Source organism: Rhinolophus ferrumequinum, chromosome 7, assembly GCF_004115265.2.
Source record: "Rhinolophus ferrumequinum isolate MPI-CBG mRhiFer1 chromosome 7, mRhiFer1_v1.p, whole genome shotgun sequence".
Taxonomy (NCBI): domain Eukaryota; kingdom Metazoa; phylum Chordata; class Mammalia; order Chiroptera; family Rhinolophidae; genus Rhinolophus; species Rhinolophus ferrumequinum.
In genome coordinates this window covers 99,620,701-99,642,940 of record NC_046290.1, presented here as the reverse complement: position 1 = coordinate 99,642,940, position 22,240 = coordinate 99,620,701, and the positions used below count along the sequence as shown (strand labels likewise).

The following is a 22,240-nucleotide window of genomic DNA, read 5'->3' as shown; positions in this document are numbered from 1 at the left end:
TTTTCAGCCTGTAAGCCATTCTTCCACCAACGCCCTGTGTCTCCCTCGGGTCTTTACTGCATTGCTGCATTGCTGTTCTTCTGGGGCATCTCCACCCCTGCCTCCCCTTTTCTCTTTCTCACTAGCTGCCATCCTTAGGGGAACCCTCCTCCACAGACCCCAAGCCTGGCCTGGGAATAAGACCAGCTCCCTCTTGGTTGCTCTCAAACATAGGTGCACAAACTCTTTCTATCCTGAGGACTCACCTGCCAGAAGGAGAAAGGGGAAACCAAGCTAACAAATGCGGGTAAGTTACTTACTGAATTCCAACTCTCATGGGCACTGGTCTGTAGTTCCTGCCTTTATTTTGAGACTTTCCTCCGAAGTCCTATCTGTGAGGGGACTTGCCTCAACTGGCCAGCAGATCATGTGTCCCCTCGACCTCCAGAGAACAGTTTGAAAATCTGAAGTGGCCTTGAAGGACTAATTCCTCCATAACCTGGAATAAGCACCCCAGGGAATGTCCTCCTGTCTGCCAATTGCTAAATCCAACCTTTTTCATCTCCATTCTAGTTTATCTCAATGAGGCAATTGACACATGAACTCATCCTTCTTAAACACGAAGACCCTTAGCAACTCAGTAACATCCCAATAAAGCTCGTGACAAGACTGACGCTTTCTAACTGTCCTTTCCCCCACCCATGGGATTCTAGAAGGCTAGACAGAGGACCAGGCAGAATGTGTCTGAGAGAGATCCTGGGAGACCAGGAAAGGAGGACAAACCCTCGTGTGGAGAGTTGACTTCAGTAAAACATTCCTGCTCACTGTGAGTTCCCAGCAGAGATGGATTAACCCTGAAGATAAAAGTTTAAGTTTCAGGGCCCCTCACTTGCCAGAGCTCCTTCTAAGGCCCTAAGAGGGGTGCTGGCGATAGTTTATAGGAGATAGCAGAACCTCTGGTGCCCTACATCCCTCCCCTCAGCAGCCTCTGATTTCAGCCAGCGCTGAATTCCCTGAAAGCTCCATTACCAATGACCGATTCCCTGAAAGCTCGGGCTCACCCCTGATAACAGCAACCCACCCCAAGCAGGTTCTAAATTGCTAAATTCTGCTTCTTCAATGGAGTTGAGAAGTGGGGGTGAAATGGGTATTAATAACTTGGAGACACCTCATCCAAAGGGACACAGGAACCATTAGAGGAGTGCTTCAGCCTTTCCTCCTCTAGGAAGGCAACTGTGGGAGACATGTGCAGTCAAGAAGTGACCTTGATAATGCACTTTGATAATTGCTTTTTCCTTCTCTGTCATACTCTTCCTGTTACCATACTCCGGGGATCACTTCCTAAATAAATGCCTAAGATGAATAGGTCTTCATCTTAAGCTCTGCTTTCGAGAAAATCCAACCATAAGCAGCTCTAGAAAGCCACCTCTCAGGATGGGGTTCGGAACTAGACTACTTTTCCAGTCACTCAGCAGCAAGGACTGGCTGTTGCTCTAGTAAATAGAGGGTGATAGTTTTGGGGTGTTATAGCATAATTATCTGTTATGAATTGAGTTAAGGTACGGGTGCAAGGGGAACCACTAGATCATGCAACATAACTTGAATGAAATGTGAGTAAAGGTAATTACAAGAATTGTCGAGTTAGCTACTTTTGCTAAGTGCCCAGAGAAACTTGAAGAAAAAGGCATGACAGGCTCCGTTCAGCCAACTAACAATATAGGGCACAATGTGAAAGCCAGAAGGCTTGGCACTATTTTTTTTTTAAACCAGAACATTTATGTTGCAGCTCATTGTTGAAATCCTTAAAATGAACTGGATGTTGCAACAGCTGCCTTCCGGGGTTTAAGCGTTCCTTAATGGGATCCATGCCTGAATCTGCAGTATACAATTTTTAGGTGCCTCATTCAATCAGTCCTGGTGCTATTTCATCTTTTAGCCTTGGCACTCCAGTTGTACTTTCTCTTCCACTTACTAGGTCAGCCATATTTGCCACAGGTAGACTTCTGAAGGTGGTAGGCCTTAGAGCCACAGAGATGGCACGAGTCGTGGCTGAAGAAACAAAACTTTCAGTAACAAAACACCCACATGCATTTATCAACAAATCGATGGGTGTTGAAGAAGAGTAATTTGATTGCATAAGTATGTAGCTTAGTACCAACGTAGCAGCTATTGTTAAGTGTATTTGAATTGCTCTTGTATATGCCTTAATTTCACATTGATTTTGTATTTTTTTCAGTATTACTAATCATATCAAATTCCAAATATGATGTCATCTTCGTCTACTGAGACTGCCATGACAAAATACCACAGATTGGGTGGCTTAAACAACAGAAATTTATTTTCTCAGTTCTGGAGACTAGAGGTCCAAGATCAAGGCTTAGGCTGATTTGGTTTCTGGTGAGAACTCTCCTCCTGGATTGCAGACAGATGACTTCCCACTGTGTCCTTACCTGGCCTTTCCTCAGTGTGTGCACACAGAGGCAGACTCTCTAAGAACACTAATCCTATTACATCAGGGCCCCACACTTATGGCCTCATGTAACCTTAATTACTTCCTTACTCCAGGTATAGGCTCAACGGTGATTGGGCCTTCAACATATGAATTTGGGGGGGACCGATACATTCAGTCCATAATAGATGAGAAGAAAGTATCCTAGCGGAAACTAAAGGGCAAACTGGGGGAAACTATTAAATTGAATATTTTAAAAGGTTGTGTTTTATGGAATGTGAAGTATATCTCAATAAAGCTATTATTAAAAAAATAAAGGAATGGGGGCAGCCGGTTAGCTCTGTGGTTAGAGAGCAGTGCTCATACCGTATTTCACCGAAAATAAGATCTGACTGGAAAATAAGCCCTAGTTAAGATCATCAGCCAGATGGATGTATTTAGTATGTCTGTTGCAACAAATGGTGGACGTATTAAATTATAAAGTAATAATATTAATGTATAATTAAATATAAATAAATATTATTGACATTAATATTTAAAATAAATGAAAATATAAATTATAATTAAGTATTTGTAAATACCCAAGTGGGCGCCTTTGGACGAGAGGTAAATGCCTATGTAAACAGATGAACTCGAAACTTATTGCCAAATGACCAATCAGAGTACAGACACAATGCACGAATAACGTGCACACTTGATAACGAATGGACGTGGATGTGTCTAATATGAATCTTCAGAATTCAATATGTCGAGTGTTGTAACGGACGGACTTAAGGCACTCATGCGAAATAAAGAAACGTTTTCTGAATTTTGATGCCTGCAATTTTTCGTTGCTTTTGTGTGGACCATCATTCTTAAATATCATCATTTTTGTTGCCACTCCTGTCTCATAAGTCTTCAATTAACACTTGATTTAATGGTAGATTCAAAGGGAATAATATATTGACCCCCCAGACAAGATGAGTGCAAAACGAAAGAGCTATTCCGTCGAGTACAAGAAAGGAATCGTGGAGGACTCCCGGGGCAAGAATCTTAAGGCTTTCTGCAAGGAGAAGAAGTTGGATCTCCAAATGGTCCAAAAATGGCGAGCAGAGTACAATAACTTCAGTCAACAGGTGGATGAGGGGAAAAAAGCGCAAGTGTGGATCAGGTTGGCAATCACTGTTTCCTGAGCTGAAAGACATCATCTGTGAATGGATTGCTGACAAGAGAGCAAAGACTTTGGTTGTGCACAGGGCTGATATTCAAGCATTTGCCCTTGCAATGGAATCAGTTAGAAATATCCCTAGAAGAATTCAAAGCATCACAACACTAGCTGGATGGCTTCCTTCAGCAATAGGAACTGTCTCTAAGAAGATCGCCAACACTGTTCAAGCTGGAAGATACTGAAGTTACTAAACATGCACTTGCATTCAAGTCTTTTGTCGATGGCATCGACTTTTCTAAATACCAATTCTCCAACATGATTGCTATGGATGAAACTGCAGTGTTTATGGGCCAAGGATCTCAAACGACAATTGATCAGAGGGGTGCCTCGTCAATCTACATTCCCTCCACTGGTTAGGAAAGTGCACGTGTTACTTGTATATTGGCAATTCGTCTGGATGGAAAGAAAACCCCACCTCTCATCATCACTAGGGGCAAAAAAGATAAGTTTGAACATGTGTCAGGCATTTCTGTTCTTGAAACCGAAAAAGCCTGGTGCACACAAGCAGTTATAAGGAAGTGGGTCGATTTAATGCTGCCACTTGTTTTACCAGGTGGTTAAAGAGGTCTGCTAGTCTGGGATTCAGCCAACACTCACTGCGTCAAAGACATGAAGAACTTCCTTGCAGAGAGAATAAATCAAATAGTGCCCTGTTTACCCGAAAATAAGACATGGCCAGAAAAGCAGCTCTAATGAATTTTTTGGAGCAAAAATTAAAATAAGACATGGTATTATACTATATTACAATATATTATATTATATTATACAGTAGTACCTCGGTTTTTGAACGTCTCCATTGACGAACATTTTGGTTTACTAATGCTGGAAACCCAGAAGTAAATGTTTCGGTTTTCGAACACACCTTGAAAGATGAACATGTTACCCAGCTCCCATTGAGTGCAAGATCCTGAGGCCTAGCTGTCGGCTGTTGAGTCCTGAGCACCTGCGCAACACGGAGGTGATATTTGGGCTTATTTGGTGACTGTGCGCAATCAATCTGTGCTCATCTCATCTCAGGAGCACTCTTGCAACCAGTTTGTTTTTGCGACTGTGTGCAATCAATCTGTGTTCATGTCATCTGTGGAGCCCTCTGCCAATCACGCCTTGCTGTGAGAAATGGATAAAAGCTGCAAAACCAAGAGAATCATTAACAGAACAACAATAGAGGTGAAGAAGGAAATTATTTCCAAATATGAAAGTGGTGTCCATGTATGTGATCTGGAAACTCAGTTTGGTATTGCCAAATCTACAATTTGTACCATCTTAAAAAATAAAGAAGCCATTAAAGTAGTCAATGTTGCAAGAGGTGTTAAAACACTTATAAGACAAAGAACACAGACAATTGAAGAAGTGGAAAAATTGCTTTTCGTATGGATAAATGAAAAACAGTTGGCCGGTAACAGCATTTCTGAGAGCATAATTTGTGAAAAAGCTTTACATTTGCATGCTGACCTCATCAAAAACACCCCTGGAACAAGTGCTGAGAGTGATATTTTCAAGGCAAATAGAGGGTGGTTTGAAAAGTTTAAGAGGAGAAATGGCATACACAATATGGTGAGACATGGTGAATCTGCCAGAGCCAATAAAGAAGATGCCAACCAATTTGTTTTGGAATTTAAAGATTATGTAGAGACAAAGGGTTTCCTTCCCCAACAAGTTTTCAACTGTGATGAGACAGTCCTCTTTTGGAAGAAAATGCCAAAGAGGACCTACATAACAAAGGAGGAGAAACCATTGCCAGGACACAAGCCCATGAAAGACAGGCTAACCCTCTTATTTTGTGGGAATGCAAGTGGGGATTTTAAGTTGAAGCCTTTGCGAGTCTACCATTCTGAGAACCCCAGGGTATTTAAGAAAAACAATAAAAAAGCAAATTGCTTGTGATGTGGAGGGCAAACAGCAAAGCTTGGGTAACCAGGCAATTTTCCATTGAGTACGTTCATGAAGTGTTCGGGCCAAGTGTAAAAAAATACCTCCAAGACAAAAATCTTCCAATGAAGTGCCTGCTTGTTATGGCTAAAGCTCCAGCTCACCCCCTAGGCTTGGAGGACGAGTTGATGGAAGAGTTCAGTTTTATCAATGTAAATTTTTTGCCCCCCAACACGACTCCTCTCATCCAACCCATGGACCAGCAGGTTATACCTAATTTTAAGAAGCTTTGCACCAAAGCACTGTTCCAAAGGTGCTTTGAGGTGACCTCGGACAAAGAGCTAACCCTCAGAGAGTTCTGGAAGAATCATTTGAATATCCTACATTGCTTACATCTCATAGACAAAGCATGGAGGGACGTGTCTCACAGAACAATGAAGTCAGCCTGGAAGAAATTGTGGCCAGACGCTGTCCCTGAACATGTATTTGAGGATGTTAAAGAGGATGCTCCTATTGTTGAGGACATTGTGTCTCTGCGAAAGTCCATGGACTTGGAAGTGAGCAGTGATGATGTGGAGGAGTTCGTAGAAGACCACAGGACTGAACTCACCACAGAAGAACTTCAGCACATTCTGATGGAGCAGGAACAGGCAGCAACTGAGGAACTGTCTTAAGAAGAGGAGGGAAGACAAAGTGTTTCTACTGCACTGATGAAAGAAATGTGTGCAAAATGGGTGGAAGTGCAAATTTTTGTTGAAAAATATCACCCTGATAAAGCTGCTGTAAGTCATGCCACTAACACTTTCAATGATAATGCTGTCTCACTTTAGACAAATTTTAACACATTGGAAAAAGCAAATGTCAATTGAAAAATTTTTAGTGAGGAAAAGATCCAGTGAGTCTAAACCAGGTGTCAGTGATGTAAAAAAATCAAGGGAAGGAATGGCAGGAGAGGAGTCACCTACAGTGATTCTGGAAGAGGGCCACAGAACACCTGAACACCACTCACCTATTGTGATTATTGAAGGGCACCCCCCCCCATCCAAACCATGACTATCATCATTGCAGGTAAAAAAAAATTACATTTTCATTTTTATCATCTACAGTACTGTTTTTACATTGTTTATTTATTATTACTTTTATAGTACAGTATATTGTGTTTATTGCTTTCATTGTGTTTCATTTTATGGATCTATGGTATCATTAGATAGTAAAATTCATGCTAAATTGCTGTTTCCTTGTACTTGACGGAATAGCTCTTTCTTTTTGCACTCATCTTGTCTGGGAGTCCAATTATTATTCCCTTTAAATCTACCATTAAATCAATTCATGCTAAATTGATTTGAAAGGTCTGCAATGGATTAATCCATTATTGCATTACTTTTATGGGAAACTGTGCCTCGGTTTTCGAATGTTTCAGAACTTGAACGGTCTTCTGGAACGGACTACGTTAGAAAACCGAGGTACCACTGTATTACATAAGACTGGGTCTTATATAATAGAAAAATAAGACCATGTCTATATTCATTTTTGCTCCAAAAGACACATTAGAGTTGATTGTCTGGCTAGGTGTTATTTTCAGGGAAACATGGTAAGTACTAAAGTTATGGACTCTGGGTTCAAAGAGAATTTTATGAATTTGACCTCAAGGCTACGGAAGTAAAAGCTAAAATAAATAAATGGGACTATATCAAACTAAAAAGCTTCTGTACAGCAAAAGAAACCATCAACAAAACAAAGAGGCAACCAACTGAGTGGGAGAAGATATTTGCAAACAATGCCTCCAATAAGGGGCTAATATCCAAAAATATGGAAAGCACTCATACAACTCAACACCACCAAAACAAACGAACAATCCAATTAAAAAATGGGCAGAGAACCTGAACAGACACTTGTCCCAAGAAGACATACAAATGGCCAACAAATATATGAAAAAATGTTCAACCTCACTATCTATTAGGGAAATGCAAATCAAAATCACAGAGATATCACCTCACACCTGTTAGAATGGCTATCATCAACAACACAAATAATAATAAGTGTTGGAGAAGCTGTGGAGAAAAAGTAACCCCCATAACTGCTGGTAGGAATGTAAATTGGTACAGCTGCTTTGGAAAAGTGTAGAAGTGTCTCAAAAAATTAAGAATAGAATTACCGTATGTAATTACCATATGTAATTACTGGGTAATTACCAGAATTACCCAGTAACTGAAGACATGTATTCAAAGATATATGTACTCCAATGTTCATGGCAGCATTATTTATGGTGGCCAAGACATAGAAACTACCAAAGTGTCCTCGATAGATGACTGGATAAAGAAGATGTGGTATACACACACAATGGAATACTACTTTGCCATAAGAAAAGGTGAAACACTGCCATTTGTGACATGGATGGATCTTGAGATTATTATGCTAAGTGAAATAAATCAGACATAAAAAGTTGAGAACTATATGACTTCACTCACATGTGGGATATATAATTGAATGCAACAAAGAAACAAGACAAAGAAACAAAAACTCATAGACACAGACAACAGTTTAGTAGTTACCAGAGGATAAGGGCAGGTGGGAGATGAGGATAAAGGGGGTCAAATATATGGTGATGGAAGGAGAACTGACTCTGTGTGGTGAGCACACAATGTGATATATAGATGATGTAATACAGAAATGTACACTTGAAACTTATGTAATTTTACTCACCATTGTCACCCCAATAAATTTAATTCAACAAAAACAAAATACTCTTTAAAAAAATTTAATGCAAGAGCTGGTAAGACAACCTCATTCCCTTTTGCCAGGCACTTGCTTTATCAGCATCCCTTGCAGCTAAGGATGTAAGATGCAAAGAGAAAGAGATAAATTAAGGTAAGGACTGTTAAGCAAAAAGAAACCAGGACTTGATGATTTGGGAAATTTTCAGGCTATCCAGTTACAAAAGACCCTAAAATTAGGATATTCGCTGTCAGGAAAGCATACTTTAGAAAGCCAAGGGTATGGTTGGACAATCTTTTGCTAGTGCCTGGAAAGGATCAAAATGTCAGAGTATTCTGTAGTTAAGTGTGCTCTTTGAAAAGATTTGGCACATGACTCATGGATCCCCTGAGATATCTCAGCAGAAGCCAGGAATAGAGAGGGGATTGTCCAGGAAAGATCTGTGGAGGAATCTATTGTATAGTGAAGTAAACATGTGTGACATACACAGGAGACCCACAAAGTCCTTTATATCAGCAAAAACGTTACCAGCAAGGGCTAAAAGGAACAGAGAGAGGAGGAAATAAAGAAGGCTTTCAAAATTCTCTCAAAATTCTACAAGCAGGAAATAGGCAGATGTCATTCAACTGCAAACATGTACTACCCTTTAAGAAAAAGATGACTCAGGATGGTGGTGCAGGCACAGAGGACAGAGCTGAAAGCCACGGAGGATTATTCTCAGGTCCTGAAACCGGTTCCAAGTTGGATTTCAAAATTGCTCGGAACCAGTAACTCCATTTGTCCTTCCATGTTCTTCCTTAAATTGAAATATCTGTTAACTATTCTCTTATGCCTAAACCAGCATTGTACTTTGGGAGTAATTTGTTTCTTGAGTCTGTATGTGTGAACTCACAACAGTCATATGAGTGTCAGTTTCATAGAGAGGAATTTTACCTCAGGACGAATCATATCCACACTCACTCATACCTAATTTAGATGATGAAATATGGGACATTTGAGCTGATGAGATTCTGAGGAAATTCAGAACATAAATTTGATGCTGTAATGGGTTGAGTCTTTGGGGAAACTTGAGATGGAGTGTATTTTGCATATGGGATTGTGGGGACAGATCCCTAGAAAGCAGTTTCCAGGCTCTCGGCCTCACATAGAAAGGTGCTGGCTCAGCTAGTAAATGGCCATCAACTGGGATTGGATGGCCATCAGCTGTGGCTAGTTGGCCGTCAGCTGTAACCAGTGAGCCATTGGCCACGAATATAACTGCTGTGGCTACACTAGCAGGAAATGGGGGCTAGCAAGAAGATGGTGGCTGGCAAGTGCGAATTTCAGTTAGGACGGCGGGTTGCGGACAGTGTGGCTCCTGCTTCCTGTGTCTCCAATCCAGCTGCCAGCGAGAATATAGTGGCATGACTCCCTTATCTATGGCTCCATGGGTGTTCCTTTTTGGCCTCACCATGTCCTGCGTTCTTATGTGGGGAACGGGACCAGAGACCCCACGTGACTCCCTGCACCATAGGGATGGACATTCATCTTTGACAGCCAGACAGTACAATGTAGTGGACTAAATAATGATCCCTCAAAGAAGTCTGTATCATAATCCCTGAAACTTGTGAATATTATCTAACATGGTAAACAGAACTTTGCAGATGTGATTCAGTTAAGGATCTTGAAAGATTACCTTAGTTTATCCAAGTGGATCTAAAGTAATCACAAGGGAGGTAGAAAATCAGAAGATTTGACAACTGAAGCAAAGGGTCAGAGTCAGAAAAAGATTTGAAGATGTTTTATTGGTGGACTTGAATGCAGGTGGTCTCTAGAGACAGGAAAAGGCAAGGAAACAGATTCTCCTCTAGAGCCACTGGAAGAAGCAAGGGTCCTACTGACACTCGATTTTGTCTCAGTACAACCCATTTCAGACTTCTGAGCTCAAGAATTATGTTTGTTGTTTCAAGCCACCGAGTGAGTGCTAATTTGTTGCAGGAGCAACAGGAAACCGATACAAGGTCACACTGGGTTTTGATGTTTTTTTTTTTAAAAAAAAGATGTGAGGAAAAGATGAAGCCAATTAGTAGCAGAACAGAAAGAGACAGATATGGGGAGCGGCTGTCACATATGGGCAGTCTGGAGAAAAGATAAGACTCTTGCTCTGCCTGAGAGGCTCATTCCCTCTGTTCAGCTCAGATCACAGGTGGCCAAGCTCATTGGTGGGAGGCACTAGGAGCTGATTCTAGTTAAGGATAATCTTCTGTCTGGAAACAGTTCATAATTAGATTGGGGTGTGCCCCATTGATGGAGGTGGTCAAATAGGCTTTGTCCCATGTCCTATGTATTACAATTTTTATTTTAATCCTATCAGTTGTCTGATGGACTAACTCCCTCATTCATTTCTGAGTAGATTTTAAGTATTCTCTGGATCAGCAGTTCTGACTCTAACATGCAGCAGAAGCACCTGGGCAGTTTGTTAGATGCAGATTCTGAATGTCAGGTGGGACCCAGGGCGGATGTAGCTGGTCTGCAGGAACTTTACGTAACAAGGTTCTAGAAACCAGTGATTCGCAGGCCCGAGTGCACATCAGCACCACGTGGAGGGACTTGAACCAGATGGCCGGGCCCCACCCAGAATCTTATTTATGAGTCTTCAGTAGGGCCTGAACGGTTGTATTTTTAACAAGTTCCCAGGTGATGGTGATAACTGTTAGGGACCATACTTAGAGGACCACTACTCTAGAAGGTTGTATCTGTGACCCCTTTTGGAATTCAGTGTCATGCCCCCACTGCTGGGTTTTGGTTCTGTAGTCTTTTCATCATTCCCAGATTCACTTGGAGGGGTTATTCATTCTTCCTTGAGTTTAGCTTATCTTTGTTGTTAATTAAGTGTAAATTGCAGGCATTGCTTGTAAGGATTTGGTGAGGTTCATGCAGAACAGGTCTGCAGCTCCACTGGCTCTGGGGACTCTGTGTTACTGGACGCGTCCTGTGTGCCAGGCCTGGCCTCAGGCCCCTTGCAGTCTCAGTGTGAGGACTCCCCCCACCCTTGACTGCAGCACCACCTAGCTGTGACCCTCCAGGTTTGTTAGTGCTGGAATTCATGTGCACGTCACTCTGGAGGGTACAGGAGGCATCTTCTTAGCCTGTGTATGAAGCTCACCTAGGGCCAGGCATCACAGCAAGTACTTCATCCCCTCAGGAGGGCAACGATACCCTGCTGTTGTTCCTGATGGTCCAGGGAAAGGAAGGCTAAGCAAGAGGAGAATGGGCGCAGGGGAGCCCAAGGGACACTGGAAGGAAGATTGATGGGCAGGGACTGACTGGGTTAACCAAGCCCATCAGCTCCCACCAGGGCTCTGGGGAGGCCAGTCCTACCAAGACACCCAAGGCAGGAGGTCACTGTGATGCCCAGCAGTGAAAGGGGGTGAGACCTCAGCAGGGCACAAGCTCTGGTGAGATGCAATTCCCGCTCCTCTCTTCCCCACGGGGGACTGGCTTTTCTTGCCGTTTCTCCACTTCCTTGACGACCTCCACTGCCTCTCTGCAGCCCCCAAGCCCACCGCTGACGGAGACAGGCCAGGCAGGAAACACGCAGCAGCCTCCCCTTGGGCCCACTTTATTTGGGAGCAGGGTGGGGAAGGGTCTAGGCCTGCTGTGCCCGCAGCAGTGCTCGCACCTGGCCGATCTGCCAGTCGACACTAGAGCGCGCGGTGCCACCCAAGGCAGCATACTGCTCCACACTGTGCCCGTAGTCCCACACTTGGCTCACGTCACCCGTGAACAGGCGGCTGGGGGGAAGAAGGAGATGAGCCAGGACCGCCTGGTCACCTGGGCCTCAGGGGCCCAAGCTCCAGCCCTGAGAGGCAGCAGAGGGAAGGGAGGAGCTGCACCTGATGGTCTGTAGCTCCTGCAGCGACAGCTGGTTGAGGGCGACCCCTTTGGTCTCAGCCATGAACACGGCTTTCCCAGAGGCCTCGTGAGCCTGGCGAAATGGCATCTGCGGGTGCCGGATGGACAGTGCTGACTGGCTGCCTCGGTGCCCTGCTCGGTGGTGGGCACCCCGCGCATCTTGCCCACCCCACCCGTCGTCCCCTCACTCCTCCACCCCAGCCACCCCACACATACCCCTTTGCGGACCAGGTAGTAGGCGAGGTCAGTGGCCAGCATGTCAGGACTAAGAGCCTGCGCCATGTTCTCACGGTTAACCTGGAGGCAGGCGCCGGGGGGTGGTGAGTCCTGGGGACTCGGGGCCTAAGCTGCCAGCCCCAAGCCCACCCCTAAGCCAGGATGTCCCCTGCCTTGGGCAGATCCACTCTTACCACCCTGTTCTGCTCTCTCTGTTTCAGCCATCTTTTCATAATAATTGGTAATTCTGAGGTGTGCGACTGCCTTTATGAGGTGGGCTGCCTTTATGTTTTCAGAGTCCTTATCTTTAGCACACATCAGAATCACCTGGAGGATTTATTACAAGTACAGATCCCCACGGCCACCCCCATTCTCCAATCCAGTGGGTCTGGAGTGAGGCCTGGACTGCACTTCCATCAAGTTCTCAGGTGATGCTGTGGTCCCAGGACCACACTGAGAACCACTGCTTTTGAGACACATCCTAAACTATTTAGGAATGAAATGATATGAAAATGGGGATTTGCTTCAAAATAAGGGGGAGGGGAGGGGTTGTGGGTAAAGACAGCTGCTGAAGCAAGAAAGGCCATGAGGTGGTTACTGCTGAAGCTGGATGTTGGCACATAGGGGTTCATTATACATCCTCTCAACTGTTGTATACTGAAACTTCCCACAAGAGATTAAAAACGAAATTTGGTTGGACAAATTGATGAGACTCCTTGAGTCTAACCCACATGCACTGTACTGCAGCAGCTAAAGTTTTGTCCCTTTACTGTTCCTCAAGGGCAGGAACAAGCACCCCCCTCTCCCTGTCCCAGGCGAGGACCACCCACCCTCGCCTCCTGTCAGGTCACCCTCCTGGCATGTCCACCCGAGTTCAGGGACTGAGGGGAAAAGGGGCTTGTCTTGCCTGCAGCGTAGAGATGACGCCAGTGGCCACCTGGAGGACGGCACTCATGGTGTCTGACACTTCAAACACGGCTTCCTTGTCCTCCTGGGAGGCACGTGGCAGGGGTGAGGGCCCTACAGCCCCGTCCCCCCAGGGTCCCTCTCTGCCTTCCCCTGGGAACACTCAGCCCTTGCACAGCCCGCACCGAGTGAGAGGAGTGCGCTCAGGGTGCACAGGACAGAAAGTGGCATTTCTGTGGGGCCCCCACCTGTGAGTGCCAGGGCCCTGAGAACCGCTTCGTGGTGCACATGCAGGTGGGCCCCACCCTGCCCCGCCCCGTCCCCACCACCTCCAGCCTTGTACCTGTAAGTCCTTGTTGTAGGTGCTTGGAAGCCCCTTGAGGGTCATCAGGAGCCCAGCACACTAAGGGAAGAGTGAGGGTCAGCAGACTGGGCCTCGGAGCCCATGCCGTCAGCCACAGGCCTCACCCCCTCCCGTCCTTCTCACCCGTCCAAACACTCGCCCGGCCTTGCTCCGGATCAGCTCCAGGCTGTCTGGGTTTTTCTTCTGGGGCATCAGGCTGCTTCCAGTGCTGGGGACAGAGATGCTAGGGCTCAAGGGGCTCCCCTGCCCCTTGGCTGGCCTGCTGGCTGAGGTGAGAGGAAGGAAGCCATGCTGGTGGGAGCAGAGTTGGGCACGGCAGTGCAGCCTTACCTGTAGGCATCTGAGAGCTGCACAAAGCTGAACTCCTTGGTGCCATAGAGGATGAGGTCCTCCGCCATCCTGCTGAGATGGGTCATGCACAGCGAAGCCCAGAACAGGAACTCAGCTTGGGAGAGGGGAAGGGAGAGCAGGCTCTCTGGTCACCCAGCTTCTCTTGCTCTTCACCCAGTCTGGAGAAGCTCCAGGTGGACCACATGGGGGTGGGAAGAGGCTGGAGAGGAGCCGGGGCTGAGGGACAAAGGTGGGGTGCAGTGCAGGGGATGAGCGGGCTTGCCCCAGGACTCACCCACAAAGTCTCGCTCACTGGTAGCATCCATGCTGTTGACAGTGATGGCCCCAAAGTTCAGTGCTGGATGAGGGGAGGGTGGGGAAGCAACAGGGCTGGGCTGGAGGGCAAGGAGGAGCCTCCTCTACCTGACCCAGCTGCCCAGCCACTTCCCTGGTCCCTCTGCAGGGAAGCAGCGTGGAGAGGGGCAGGTGGGGGAGGGTCTCTGGTACAGGTCCCAGGAGGGAGGCAGGAGCCCTGAGTCTACCCAGGGCCATCACCCCACCACAGGCCTCCCTGACCTTTCAAACTTCAGTGTCCATAGGTAATAGACGGAGGTTTCACCCAGGCCCCTGCCCTCTCTACCAGACCTGGCGGGATCTGCAGGGGGGCGTGGGCTCACCTGCTCGGAGCAGCTCCCGATCCACACCCAGAGGATTGCCTGCAATGGCCCCGCTGCAGGGACAGGGGTTCTGAGTGACCAGGGCTTCGGGCAAGCAGGCCCTGGCACACACACACATTCACACCCAGAGCTGAGCCCAGTCAGCTTGGTGCCCAAAAATTTGTCCCGTGCAGGGGACACGACAGGCTATGGGCAAATGGCTGTCTGTCTGGAGAGCTCTGACCCTGCTCTGACACACTTGTCATCTCAGTCGTCCACATCATAAAGAGAACTGGGAGTCCATACAGGGTCCTGTCTGCCCATGTAGAAAACCCCTGGATGAGGAGGCAGGTTACCTGGTATTCTGCTCCCCTGTCCTTCCTGGCTCTTCCTCTGTCAGTCCCCAAGGGCCATGCTAACTCTGTGGCAGCAACCCTGGCCCCCACCCTTCGAGCACTGGGACCTTACTCACCTCCCTAGAGGCAGAACGTTGATCCGCTTCTGCACCTCCAGCAGCCTCTCAGAGTCTCTGGTCAGTGCCACGGCATGGCTGTGGGGAGCCAGGGACAGGAAGGTCAGGGCAGCCCAGGGGCCCTCCGTCCACAGTCCCTCCATCAGGGCCCAGCTCACCTCAGGATCCAGTGGCTCCAGCGGATGGGCTGAGCCCTTTGCAGGTGTGTGTACCCTGGGAAGAGGATGTCACGTTCCCTGTGGAGGAAGAGTAGGGGTAGGGGACCTGAGGGGTTCAGGAGGCTTGAGTGAGGTCTGCCTGTGACACCTGGACCCTGCAGCCTTGGGCCCCTCCAGGGAAGAGCAGGGCAGGCCTAAGAAGGATCGGCCTGCACGGTGGTCTCCTGGGGACAGACACATTGTACAGGAAGAGACTAGAAGTGGGGCAGTGTGATCCAAGGCCTGGACCAGAGCTGTGGGGCCTCCGCAGGGCGAGGCCTGGCCAGTACCAAGCATGGATTACACCCTCAGCGTGGTGTCTGCATCTGCAGCATCTCTCAGCAGGGGCCAGGGCGGTGGTGGGTAGGAGTAAGGAGGCACCTGGTGGGACTGTTTGTGAGCAGGCGGGAAGCTCCCCAGAAAAGCTGGGGGCACTTCAAAGTAGGTAGGATAGAGGCAGAGGGGCTGTGGTGGTGGTTCTGTCTTTTTTTTTTTTTTTAAGTCACCAGCTTTACTGAGATATAATTCACCCATTTAAAGAGTATACTTCAGTGTACAACCATCACATCAATTTTCGAACACTTCACTACCCCCGAAAGAAACCCTGTCCCATTAGCAGGCACTCCTTATCCCCAAAATGGTGCTTGTGCTCGTTTCCCCCAGAGGGTGAGGTCTGTGAAACACGGGTCATGGGGAGCAAGGGAGGAGGTGTGGTCAACCCTGTCTCTGACAACAAATAGGGACACCTCAGCAGTCAGGGCACAGAGCTAAAGCTTAGGAGGCGGCTGGTGGGAGGCGGCCTTCGGCTGTCCTTTCCTTGCCATGCTGGGTGGGGTGGGGACGTGGGGTGGGGTGGGGACGTGGGGCACACGCGGCTGCCCCAGGCACCAGCACCCCCATCTTCAGGCTTCAGAACTCCTGCCAAGTGCCTCGGCTTCTTGCTTGTGGATCGTCGTAGCGGGGAGCTTGCCCTGCCTGACTAAGCTGGCACAGGGGAAGGGGACACTGCAAGAAATGCCCCACTCCCAGATGCTCTGCGACCCTGTACCCCAGGCCTGGCTCCTCTACCCTTTTCATCCCAGCTGCTGAGGTCTGGCACTCAAGCTGCCTGTGTCAGGGGAGAGGAAACCCTGGCTGCCCTCCTGGCCCGCTCTGCCACCTGGGTGTCCGCAGGGGACTCACGCCTCTGCCCGGTCCACCATGGTTCTGATGAGCTCCCAGAGGAGAGCAGACAGTGTGGAGCAGTTCTGCCGCATCCACAGCCTGAGGTCTGTGACCACCTGTGGGAGGAGGAGGTGGCACTCAGGGAGACAGATGTGTGACTTCCCTGGGGAGCCAGGACCGCTGCACAGCTCCAATTCTGCTGTCTGAAACCCCCCAAGGTTGGGAAGCACTGGGCGCGGGGTAGGGAGGGGGGCTGGCGGCACCTGGTCATTCCGACTTCGTCCTGTGTGCAGTTTCCCGGCAGTTTCCCCAATGAGTTCCTAGGGGTGGAGGGAGGCACGGGTTGGGGTCTGCTGCTTGCAGCCCAGAGGAGTCCCCTCAGGTGGGTGCACTTCCTCCCTCCCTGTATGTAGCCCCCTTCCCTGCCCCAGGGCCCCTGGTCCTGCCCAAGCCCTGCCATCTCTGCCGAGGCCTCCTGTTCTGAGTTCCCACCTGTACTCTGCCAGTGACGAAGGGAACAGAATGATGGTGCTTATGCTCAAAGTGGCCCAGGGCAAGGCGGCGCGGGCACGCCAGGGGAGTGGGAGGGGTCATACCTTCAGACGCCGCTCATTGGCTGTGTGGATGTCCTCATCATTGGGATTTAGCTTGAAGGTGCCCTGGGCCCACTCCTCAGCCACCTGTAGCCGACGGCAGTAACCGGGGTCAGGCAGGCAGGCACTGACAGCCGAGAGGGCCCAGCCCTGTCCCCACCTTTGCCCTGGTCCTGGGAGAGCCACAGGAGGACCCCGTGCAGCCCACATCCGAGGAAGCATTTCAGGCCCAGCGCACTTGTGCCCATGAGCCGTGGAGCCATGGGGTGATAAAGGATGCAGAGAGACGGTGAGCACAGCAGGTGGGTAAAGGGCAGCTCTCCAGGCACACAGACACCACAGGGCAAACGAAGGGCTTGCGATGACACTGCAACATGCACCTGGGGATCTGGTGGGAGCTGGGGGCCACAGGAAGGGGCCGGGGTGGGCCTCGAGGCACGGGAAGTACCTTGTCCAGGCCTCGGAGTATCTGGTCCGTCTCAGCCTTGGTAAGGAGCCCTGCCTTCTCCAGGCCCCGGCTATAGGCCTTGCTGCCCTGAACGTCCACTTCCCACAGGTGCTGGTCGTAGGTGATGGACGAGTTGAACTTCTCCATGATGGGGTCCACAGCACCCACAAACCGGCCGCCCCACAGCTTCCCGCTCTGGTCAGGAGAGCAGGAGCAATTAATCTCCTTCCACCCTGCGAGGACAGTACCCCTCACAAGGGCCCTCAGGAGAATGATCAAGTGTGATGGCAGTGGGAACCAGACAGAAGGAAACTGAGGCTCAGAGTCAGGAACTTGCCCAAAGTCACTCAGGGAGTGAGTGTGTGAAAGTGGCCGTGCACTGAAATTAGGGCTCTTTCCCACCACAAGAGACCGCCCCAGGGAGACGGTAGCAGGGTACAAGGCACCCTGAGACCACAGCAGAACTCCTGGAGCCTTTCCTGCCACTGACAAGGTGGGAAGTCACTCCAGAACCCAGAGTCTGAATCCAGCTCTGATGTACCAGTGATGGTAATACTGGCTATCACGCACGAAAGTCTCCCTGCTTGCTGGGCCCTTTCTCATCGCTTGCATGTACTGACAGCAGCCCTCTGAAGCAGATACCAGTACTCTGCTGCTACAGAGAGGGAAGCCAAGCCCAGAGCAGCTCTGTAGCTTGCCCTCTCCGGGAGTGAGAGCCAGGACTGCAGCCCAGCCGTCTGAAGTCAGAGCCCACGCTCTGAACCCCACGTGCTGCCAGGACCTCTGTGCTGGCTCTTTTGTTTTGAACTTTTGCTGTAGGGACAGGCAAGGAGGCACCTGAGGGGCCCCATCAGGCTGAAGTTACCTGCACTGCCCTCCCGTAGCTTGGAGCAGAGCCTGAAGGTTCAACCCCCACCACTCCGTTGGGGAGCTCCCCTGACACACCCGTGATCACTATCCTTCTTGGAGGTCACTAGCTGACCCTCTGCCCCCCAGGAGCCAAGGGCAGAGGGAAGAGATAGAGTCACCTCTGTTTTGAAAGAGGGCATAGGCCATGGGACAGATGGGGGAGGGGTGCAGAACTCGTGTGAAGCAGTCCAAGCAGCCAGAGTGCCAGGGCCTGGGAGGGGAGAGTGCGGCAGGGAGTGTGCGTGGTACTTCAGTGCATCTCTTTGTGTAAGGGCATTTAAATGGCCACTGGGGACTGTCCTCCTCTGTCCCCCTGCAACATCTCAGACCTCTGTTAGCCTCCGGCCCATGGGTGTGTTATACAACCTCTCCAAGCCTCAGGGTTGCATCTCTGCCCATTTGATAAAATTTGCTAAGTACCTACATAGCACAGTGCCTGGCACTCAGTAAATTCTAGGTATTACTAAGGGAGAGGCCAAGGGCTGCTGGGGCCAGGGAGTGCACCACAGGGCCTCCAGCATGCTCCAGCCACAGGCTGTGAGCTGACCCCTCAGTGCCCAGCATTGGCCACCAGAGGACTCTGCCCTGCATCAGCAGCCTCCACCCCCCTCAGCCTTTGAGTCAGGACTGCCCTTAGCCCTCTGCTGCCCCAGCAAGCCCAGATCTTCAGCAAAGCACCACTTGGGGCTCCGGTCCTGACTACTGGGGCCACAAGGTCAGGGCCAGCCAGTAAGGATAGGGAGCCAGTCTGCTCCTCAGCCAGAAGCCTGGCATTCCTCCCCCAGCAAGACTCCCTGCCTGTGTTGTTAGTAATAACAACTTAACGAGCAGGACCTCAGCCAAACCAATTAGTTACAACCCACAGGGCAGCCTGGGGGAAGCAGAGGTCACCTGGCGCCCCATTCTGCATTGGGGCCAAGCTCCCACCCTACTAGCAGGCTTAAAAAGACCCCAGGAAGATGTCAGAGTGAGGTGCCTCCACCTGGGCACTGAGGTGATGGGGAGGACCAATGTGGTGGGAGAGGGCACTGCTCCAAACCAGGGCACACCTGGGCCAGAACGATCCCTTTGGGGCAAGGGGCAGGGACACCGGGTGGGGCTGGGATGAACGAGCAATAGCCCCTGAGAATGCACAGAGAATACCCTTTGTTGCTGTTGGTACCATTAGCTACCACTTCCTTACTGAGCACCTACTATTGCTTAGCCCTGTGGGAGGCATTCTATGTGTTGTTACAGCCTCCTATGAGGTGGGCATGTCACCCCTATTTTACAAAGGAGGAAAGAGGTCCAGGGTGGTCAAGTGACTGCTTCAGAAACCAAGTCTGTTTGGCTCCAAAGTCTAGGCCCTGCCCCTGGCCCTCCACCATGACCCACGCTAGCAGGGCAGGCATTCTTATCCCATTTATTCAGATGAACAAACTAAGGCCCAGAGAGAGGAAGTGATTTGCCAGCTAATGAAAGCCAGAAGGGACTGGAACCCAGACCTACTGCTTTCCAGGCCGGTTGACATCAAGAAAACAGCCCCCTTTTTACTCAAAGGCTTCAAAGCAATGACCTCATGACCCAGTACTTTACAGAGGGAGGCAGACGGCTATTATTATCCCCATTTGCCAGATAAATCAACGGAGGCCCAAGAAAAGCAACCTGTGCCTCAGACTCCTGCCACTCAGTGGTCAGGAAGAGAACCCAGGAGTCCTCTGTCTCTAAAAAAGAGAGGCCAGTGAGACAGGAAGCTTCTGGGCACTGGGGCCACAGGGCACAGCCTTCTACCTCCTGGATCTTTCCACACAGCACAGTCATATGGACTCTGCTACACAAGGACAATTGCTACAGCAGGAGGTCAGGTCAGGACCACCTTCCCCAGCAGAATGCTTTGATGGGTTTGCCACACTGACTGCCTGGAGAAGAGTGAGAGACGGGAGTGCCCACTGCCTGGAGCCAGGAAGGACAATCACCCGGAGGGCGGGCGGAGGCAGGTCTGGCACCAGGAGATTTCGTGCAGAGTCACGACCCGGCTGGCCCCCAGGGCGCCCCCCCCACCCCTGGTTTGAAGCTCGGAGGACCGGCGTCCCTGAAGGCCTACTTACCTCCGATGCCATGCTGGGTGGTTCCTAGTCGTCCGGGAACCTCGATCCTACGGGTCTGGAAGACAAGACCAGACTGACGACCTCCTCCACCGCCGGGCGGGGTCCCCAGGGCGGGGCCAGCCTCCGGCGCCAGCACTGCACGTGGCGGAACACCGCGGGTGGGGAGGCGGACGTGGGCAGCGCCTCGGTCCTCCGCGCCCTGCGCTCCCGCCCGTGCCCAGCGCCAGGCCGCCGCGCACTCACCGCCCCTGGCCGCTCGGTCTGTCGCGCCAGCCAGCCGGCGGGGCTTTAATGGCTGAGGGTGCGTCACCGGCAGCTGGACCTGTCCCCGCCTCCTGGCGACGGCCGCACCAATCCCAGGAGGCCGGGCGAGGTGGGCTTTGCCTCAGCCCTTCAGCCTCGGCTGTGGGCGGGGCGGTCTTCAACCCGGCTTCGCGCCGATCGGCCCCAGGGGGTGGGTAGGGGACGCAGAGGGTGCTGCCTGGGAACAGCGCTCTAGGCAGCAGATGCTCCGGGCGCTGGAGACACTGGCTAAGGGTAGAGGCGAAGACGCCGGGCCGGGCCTGGCGGGCCCACAAGATACAGTATAATGTGAAATGGCATGCGCGGTCATTCATTCGTTCATTCATTCATTCACCAAACACGAACTGGGTACCTCCTATGTACTAGGTACACAGATACTGAAGAAAAAGAAATAAGCATTAGAAATGACGCGTGCCTCAAGAAGCTTTAACAAAGCATGGACAAGGTGTGCGGGTGGGTCACAAAGGGCAGCGCAGAGCAGAGGGGGTGTCTATCTAGAATACTTAAGGAAGATTTCCTTGACATGATTAATTAAACAAAAATAGCAGACCGTGTTCTACACACTGGGGGGACAGCCTCGCACTCCTGCCATGGAAGGGCTTCTGGTGGAGATCCAAGGTGGGGTCTTGAAAGATGAGAGGGACTTAGCTCAGTGGAGATTAGAATATTCCCTGCAGAGGCAGCAGCCTGGGCAAAGGCCTACTTGGAGAACTCCAAGCCTTTTTAAATGTTCCCTATGCCTAGAATGCCCTTCATTGCTGTCTATCTTGCTACCTCCCGTTAGTCCATCAGCATTCTAGCCAAGCATCATCAATGTTGGGAAGCCACTCAGCTGATCCAGGTGCATCCTGGATCCAGGTGCTCCCAAGGGATCCTGAGCATAGGGGCATCTAGCAGCCTTTTCCTCAATTGGGAGCACAGCAATTGTGTTTCTGGGTCTTCTCCCCTACACAAATGTGAGTTCCTTGGAAGCAAGACCTCAGACATTTTACCTCTGTGACCCCCAGCAGGCCATTAGGTGGACAGGAAAACCAGTAAGATCAGCTATGAGCCATGTATGTGGTCCTGAAAACTGAGAGCATATGGCAAGTCCTTAGGCTCTACCTGTTAGTGTATGAGGCCAGACATCCCGTCCTGGGAGCCGTGTGAAAGCCAGTAGTACTCTGCAAAATGAGATCACACTCCTGAATATTAATATACAGGAGCCAAATCCTTTGGCAAATGAATTGAGATTCGAAAGGGAGTTGGGGAAGATGTTTGAGAGCAGGGCTGTAGCCACAATACCTAATGCAGGTTCCAGGCTCTGCGCTAAAGACTTCACATGATTAATCTTATTTCATCTTCACAACAGTCCTGTATAAAGATGAAGAAACTGAAGCTGTAAGGTGTTAGGAGTTAGAGGATGTACCTATGGGCACCCAGTTAGAAGGGGACAGTCTGGCTGCCCACACTGCACCACATAACAGAAGTGAGTCCATCACC

The 22,240-nt window shown here is 49.9% G+C and overlaps 1 protein-coding gene across 1 annotated transcript; it reads right to left on the bottom strand.

The window, feature by feature from the left end:
• Nucleotides 1-11,788: 11,788 nt before the first annotated feature.
• Nucleotides 11,789-20,796, bottom strand: ASL (argininosuccinate lyase). Its single transcript, XM_033110613.1, has 17 exons — nucleotides 20,699-20,796; nucleotides 20,456-20,510; nucleotides 17,460-17,654; nucleotides 17,015-17,098; nucleotides 16,682-16,738; nucleotides 16,437-16,534; nucleotides 15,216-15,293; nucleotides 15,058-15,135; nucleotides 14,607-14,659; nucleotides 14,225-14,287; nucleotides 13,930-14,044; nucleotides 13,723-13,807; nucleotides 13,579-13,638; nucleotides 13,237-13,320; nucleotides 12,330-12,410; nucleotides 12,095-12,201; nucleotides 11,789-11,992 (listed from the first exon to the last, which is right to left on the bottom strand). The coding sequence occupies exons 2-17, from the start codon at nucleotides 20,465-20,467 to the stop codon at nucleotides 11,848-11,850; spliced, it is 1,395 nt and encodes a 464-aa protein (XP_032966504.1). The 5' UTR covers nucleotides 20,468-20,510; nucleotides 20,699-20,796; the 3' UTR covers nucleotides 11,789-11,847.
• Between the last annotated feature and the right edge of the window lie 1,444 nt (nucleotides 20,797-22,240).